Below are 7,338 nucleotides of genomic sequence, written 5' to 3' on the forward strand. Positions count from 1 at the left end.
GAGGCGCTGGCGCGACCACAACATTGCCCAACATCAAATGACAAACGCAATGAAAGTGGAACGAAACTGCGCTACTCGTTATTTTGTGCTTCACGGACCGTTGATCAGTCATCAGACCAGTGCCGCGCGAGCCGATGTTGATCAAGCGACACTGTTGCTACACAGCGCTAAGAGATCCAGCACTGAACGCATTTGAATTCGCCACTGAAGTAATAACATCACTGCGAGATCTAGTGAGAAGCATTCACATTTCTCCGTTATTAACGGATCAAACAGCGCTGACGTGGAAACCAGGAAGAAACAAACATTGTGCTTTCAAGTAACGTCGGTTTTATTTCAACATTATGAATAAAATTGATGCCCTCAAATGTTAATCTGAAATAAAATTTCTGAAATAATATTTTTTTATAAGGAGCTGTATTTGTTTTATATGCTCCTAAGAAGAGTCAAGTATAGCTCCATCATTGCTCAAAGTAAAAAAGTTAGTTTTAATTAAAAAAAATTAAATCAAGGAAATTTCTCTGGCATTACTTTCTTTTTGCTGTATCGAAAACGTATCGAACCGTGACACCAGTGTATCGTATCGAACCAAACCGTGAATTTTGTGAACCGTTACACCCCTAATAGGCATGATTAGGAGGCCATGATGGACAAAGGCAAATGGGCAAATGTTGGCCAGGACTCCGGCGTTACACCCCTACTCTTTCGAAGGGCATTCTGGGATTTTTTGTGACCACAGAGAGTCAGGACCTCGGTTTAACGTCTCATCTTTAATAACGTCTTTAACGTGTCCCCGTCACTACACTGAGGCGTTAGGACCCACACAGACCCCAGGGTGAGCGCCCCCTGCTGGCCTCACTAACACCTCTTCCAGCACCAACCTGGTTTTCCCAGGAGTCTCCCATCCAGGTACTGACCATGCTCAACCCTGCTTAGCTTCAGTGGGCAGCCAGTCTTGCGGCCATCTTGGGGCGAGACTCTGGAACGGCGCCATCTTGTCCGAAGTGTAAGGGGATTTAGAGTTAAAGACCCAAGGACCAGATATGATTAATTAAGACCCGGAGTCAGAAGTGCAGTCAATTTAAGACGAGTCAGAATTATAATAAATAAAATAATTTTTTTACTGAAGATAGGGGACCCTTTTACCCTTCACCACACACACACACACACACACACACACACACACACACACACACAGCAGTTTTACCCTTCACCACACACACACACACACACACACAGCAGTTATACCCTTCACCACACACACAGCAGTTATACCCTTCACCACACACACACACACACACACACACACACACACAGCAGTTTTACCCTTCACCACACACACACACACACAGCAGTTATACCCTTCACCACACACACACACACAGCAGTTATACCCTTCACCACACACACACACACACACACACAGCTTCTTCAAGGTTGGATTTGGCCAGGCTCTAACTATAAACAGGAGAGTCTTCTCAAAACATCAAGATAATACGTTCTTTCTCTCAAGGAGAGGACACTTTAATATAACTGGAAAGTAAGACTTTAACAAAGAAATGGTCCCTTAAACTATTGGTTCCAATGACCCTTATACTGTATGTTTTAACACATGTTGAAGACCTTTCTCAAACAAAACATGTCCATATTTCATTTCTGGAAGCCGGCTAAATAAGCAACTGTTACTGCATTACTGGCGTGGGCTAGAACCTTCAGTCTCCGCTCAGATATTTAATACAGACATTAGAGAATACCACACTGGTAACTTCTATAACAAAGTAAAATCTCATAAGCCTAGAGAAGTCATTCAACTCATGTGATATTTAGAAGGAAAAATATTGATTAATACCTTGATTAAAATCACTCATTAGATATATATTGATTCCAGAATCCACCCCTTCAGTAGACACACGTGCGGTGGCCATCTTGTCCGTAGACACTGGCTTGGCAGGCATGACGTTGAAGAGACTCAGGTTTAGCAAGGCATGACGTGAAGAGACTCAGGTTTAGCATGGCATGACGTGAAGAGACTCAGGTTTAGAAAGGCATGACGTGAAGAGACTCAGGTTTAGCAAGGCATGACGTGAAGAGACTCAGGTTTAGCAAGGCATGACGTGAAGAGACTCAGGTTTAGCATGGCATGACGTTGAAGAGACTCAGGTTTAGCAAGGCATGACGTGAAGAGACTCAGGTTTAGCAAGGCTTGACGTGAAGAGACTCAGGTTTAGCATGGCATGACGTTGAAGAGACTCAGGTTTAGCAAGGCATGACGTGAAGAGACTCAGGTTTAGCATGGCATGACGTTGAAGAGACTCAGGTTTAGCAAGGCTTGACGTTGAAGAGACTCAGGTTTAGCAAGGCATGACGTGAAGAGACTCAGGTTTAGCATGGCATGACGTTGAAGAGACTCAGGTTTAGCAAGGCATGACGTTGAAGAGACTCAGGTTTAGCAAGGCATGACGTGAAGAGACTCAGGTTTAGCAAGAATTGACGTTGAAGAGACTCAGGTTTAGCAAGGCATGACGTGAAGAGACTCATGTTTAGCATGGCATGACGTTGAAGAGACTCAGGTTTAGCAAGGCATGACGTGAAGAGACTCAGGTTTAGCAAGGCATGACGTTGAAGAGACTCAGGTTTAGCAAGGCATGACGTGAAGAGACTCAGGTTTAGCAAGGCATGACGTGAAGAGACTCAGGTTTAGCAAGGCTTGACGTTGAAGAGACTCAGGTTTAGCAAGGCATGACGTGAAGAGACTCAGGTTTAGCATGGCATGACGTTGAAGAGACTCAGGTTTAGCAAGGCTTGACGTTGAAGAGACTCAGGTTTAGCAAGGCATGACGTGAAGAGACTCAGGTTTAGCAAGGCATGACGTTGAAGAGACTCAGGTTTAGCAAGGCATGACGTGAAGAGACTCAGGTTTAGCATGGCATGACGTTGAAGAGACTCAGGTTTAGCAAGGCATGACGTTGAAGAGACTCAGGTTTAGCAAGGCATGACGTGAAGAGACTCAGGTTTAGCAAGAATTGACGTTGAAGAGACTCAGGTTTAGCAAGGCATGACGTGAAGAGACTCAGGTTTAGCATGGCATGACGTTGAAGAGACTCAGGTTTAGCAAGGCATGACGTGAAGAGACTCAGGTTTAGCAAGGCATGACGTGAAGAGACTCAGGTTTAGCAAGGCATGACGTTGAAGAGACTCAGGTTTAGCAAGGCATGACGTGAAGAGACTCAGGTTTAGCAAGGCTTGACGTTGAAGAGACTCAGGTTTAGCAAGGCATGACGTGAAGAGACTCAGGTTTAGCATGGCATGACGTTGAAGAGACTCAGGTTTAGCAAGGCTTGACGTTGAAGAGACTCAGGTTTAGCAAGGCATGACGTGAAGAGACTCAGGTTTAGCATGGCATGACGTTGAAGAGACTCAGGTTTAGCAAGGCTTGACGTTGAAGAGACTCAGGTTTAGCAAGGCATGACGTTGAAGAGACTCAGGTTTAGCAAGGCATGACGTTGAAGAGACTCAGGTTTAGCATGGCATGACGTTGAAGAGACTCAGGTTTAGCATGGCATGACGTTGAAGAGACTCAGGTTTAGCATGGCATGACGTGAAGAGACTCAGGTTTAGCAAGGCTTGACGTTGAAGAGACTCAGGTTTAGCAAGGCATGACGTTGAAGAGACTCAGGTTTAGCAAGGCATGACGTTGAAGAGACTCAGGTTTAGCATGGCATGACGTTGAAGAGACTCAGGTTTAGCATGGCATGACGTGAAGAGACTCAGGTTTAGCAAGGCATGACGTGAAGAGACTCAGGTTTAGCATGGCATGACGTGAAGAGACTCAGGTTTAGCAAGGCATGACGTGAAGAGACTCAGGTTTAGCAAGGCATGACGTGAAGAGACTCAGGTTTAGCATGGCATGACGTGAAGAGACTCAGGTTTAGCAAGGCATGACGTGAAGAGACTCAGGTTTAGCAAGGCATGACGTGAAGAGACTCAGGTTTAGCATGGCATGACGTGAAGAGACTCAGGTTTAGCATGGCATGGAACTCAAAACAGAAACATGGACATGGACGTGCCGCTTCTCAACAGTGGTTACACGTAACAATACTTGGCAAAGTAACAAGGCAAACATGAGGGCTGAAATATACAGGGACTAATGACAAGACAAGGGACACCTGTGCACAATGATACAATGAACCAATAAGAACATGACACATAAAAGAGAACACATGGCAGGATCACATGACTAAAACAGGGAATCACATGACTGAGACATGAAACAAGACATGACAAACACAAGAACTACAACTGACTTTAGCCAGAGTCTTAGATGAAATCAGCTGAAGATAAAAGAAGACATTAAATCTCTCAAGATCTCAGCACAGGAGGATTAAACAACTCCACAAACAGCATTACCAGCTTTACTTATTAATAACCAGCTTCACTTTATTTCTGACTTTCATCTTCTGAGGTTCTTATTGGGAATTAACAGAGGTTAGATATTGATGTTTTATTGAAAATATTGTCATTATTTTCAGTGTTTCATTTAGTTGCACAGTTTGACTCTTGGTGTTTTATATGAGTTTGTGGTGTTTGCAACAGTGTTTAACAAAGCACATAATTTGTTGCAAAGGAAACCAGAAACAAAGATGATCAGGTGATAATAGTTTCCAGCATCATAAAGTAGAATAAATCACTGATCTTATCTTATACCAAAAGCGTTTATTTCTTATTAATATATTATATTCATCAACAATACTTTTTTGCAACAGATCAGACAATTAGAATTTTGATCTGCATGACCTGAAACGCTTCCCTGTTCCAGACTCCATCGGGCTTCACCGTGTGGAGAACGTCAGTCACACTGAGAGCGCGGTCAGTCTTCACCTCTACAGTCCCCCGTTCCAGGCCTGCCAGACCTTCGACCAGCGCACCGGACACCGCAACGCCGTCAGGATGACCTTCTGGAGCCGATACGGGGAGAGGACACCGTATGTGAGTGTGCCAGAGTCCTTCATCCTCGTTTCGTCAGTCGAATGTGTGTTAGAATTAAAGTCATCATGAGACTGAAGTTACGCTGGTGTTTTCTCCTCTATTGTGTCGTATTTCCGAGTGAAACGCTTCTGGAACAAGAACAAATGTGGGCGGGGCTTGATTGTGTCTGTGGGGAATTGATTGGATGGTTGTGGTTTGCTATTGGCTGAGCTCATGTGAGTGACAGGTTGCCCCGCCCACATCATCAGAGAAGAGAAGAGACGCTGCAAGAGGAACTTATTCTGAGTCAAGATTATTAACACTATAATGATTTGCACCCATAACTCATTTATGATAAACACTGTAATATTCCAATCACACACTCCGGCTCGCTTCTACCTCGCATCCAGCCAATCACACACTCCGGCTCGCTTCTACCTCACATCCAGCCAATCACACACTCCGGCTCGCTTCTACCTCGCATCCAGCCAATCACACACTCCGGCTCGCTTCTACCTCGCATCCAGCCAATCACACACTCCGGCTCGCTTCTACCTCGCATCCAGCCAATCACACACTCCGGCTCGCTTCTACCTCACATCCAGCCAATCACACACTCCGGCTCGCTTCTACCTCGCATCCAGCCAATCACACACTCCGGCTCGCTTCTACCTCGCATCCAGCCAATCACACACTCCGGCTCGCTTCTACCTCGCATCCAGCCAATCACACACTCCGGCTCGCTTCTACCTCGCATCCAGCCAATCACACACTCCGGCTCGCTTCTACCTCACATTCAGCCAATCACACACTCCGGCTCGCTTCTTACCTCACATTCAGCCAATCACACACTCCGGCTCGCTTCTACCTCACATCCAGCCAATCACACACTCCGGCTCGCTTCTTACCTCACATCCAGCCAATCACACACACCGGCTCGCTTCTACCTCAAACGATCCGATAAGATCAATCGGGTGAATCTGAATGAACTGGAACCCTTTGAAAGAGTCTCAGGCTGTAAAGTTAATATGTATTTATCTGAAGATAAGCTGTTATCAGTGTATTAGCAGTGATGTTGTGTGTCTTCAGTCGGAGTGTGTAAAGCCCTGAACGCTCCGTGACGTAACGTCTGTTCACACAGGATAATATCTTCCACATGTGCTCCACTTCTGCCAAACTTATCTGCAGTCACAGCTTGCATAACTTTACTTTGACCAAATCGCTGTCTGGACAAAATAGTTTCAACATCAGCGCTGTGCTTTGATAAGATAAGATAGCAAAGCGCCAATGAGCTCGTCGTTCACTCGCTTTTAGGTTTTAAGTCTTTATCTGTTAATTAGAAGCTTGTGCTTTTGTTTGACCGCTTTTATGTTGTTTTTTTACAGGAAACAACCGTTTCACAGGAAAACAACTGAGACGGCGAGAACGACGATGGAACTCACGGCCAAATTTCCACATAAATGATGTTTAAAACTTGATCCAACACTTTCTAAGATTGGCAAAGGACAGTGGGAAGAGAAGAGGGTCTCGGTGGTGATTGAAGTTGCTTAATCGTGGCCTAGTTTAATGCTGGCTAGCGCTGCTGAATGAGCCGCGCGTCAATCCGCTCTTTGTTGGAGGAGAAGCCATTCTCCCAGCATTCCTGTGTGTCTGTGACCTGTGTAATCGCTCTTTGTGCTGGTACGGGACGAGAGCTGTTTGTTGGAAGTCTGTAATTTATGAGAAGAAACTATTTGTCTTTCCCTTTGTCCCTCTGAAAGCGCTGTCCTGAAACGCTCTGAAACGCAGCACTTGCTCTCCATCGATCGGTGTGTGTGTGTGTGTGTGTGTGTGTGTTGATAATCACAGGCCTCCACATGCTTTTTTATTCGCTTTCCAGATGAACGTTTGCATGGAAGAGTTTATTTTTATGAATCTTGCTGTCAGTAATTGATGTCTATAGTCTCTGCATTTGTAAACTGGAGCTTTTATTTAAAATGGACCTGAATCTGGAAATTACTTTTTTGTCTTAACAAGTAAATAAAAAAAACATTTAGCCACGTGTGTTTGTTTTTTTTGTCTTCAACTGCTGGAGTTCTCATAACTCCTCTGGTTATTGATGATCTGAAGTAAAGCTGCACGTGTTCGTGTTGAAGCTTGTCTCGGAGAACAGGGAACGTTCTGTCCTCAAAGTTAGGAACAAACATTCTTCCAGTAACAGAATAACAGAATGTTCATGGGGAGTTCCTGAAACATTTTTTTAAAATATTGTTACTTGTTTACGTATGTTCAAAAGTAATGTTCCCATTATGTTCGAAGAATGATACAATGGAATGTTCCCTTAACGTTTTCTAAAACATTTTAAAAAACATGATTTTTTTTTTTAACATTCAG

The 7,338-nt window shown here is 44.4% G+C and overlaps 1 protein-coding gene across 1 annotated transcript in view; it reads left to right on the forward strand.

Annotated features, from left to right (window-relative positions):
• cdo1 (cysteine dioxygenase, type I) overlaps positions 1 to 7,004 on the forward strand; it is a 12,498-nt gene extending 5,494 nt beyond the window's left edge. Inside the window, exons 4-5 of the mRNA XM_084087204.1 lie at positions 4,817 to 4,986; positions 6,351 to 7,004. Of these exons, the coding sequence (XP_083943330.1) occupies positions 4,817 to 4,986; positions 6,351 to 6,380 (200 nt within the window). The 3' untranslated portion in view covers positions 6,381 to 7,004. The remainder of the gene's footprint in view (positions 1 to 4,816; positions 4,987 to 6,350) is intronic.
• Positions 7,005 to 7,338: the final 334 nt, after the last annotated feature.

This window comes from Abramis brama (genome assembly GCF_963993115.1).
Source record: "Abramis brama genome assembly, chromosome: 16".
Classification (NCBI taxonomy): Eukaryota; Metazoa; Chordata; class Actinopteri; order Cypriniformes; family Leuciscidae; genus Abramis; species Abramis brama.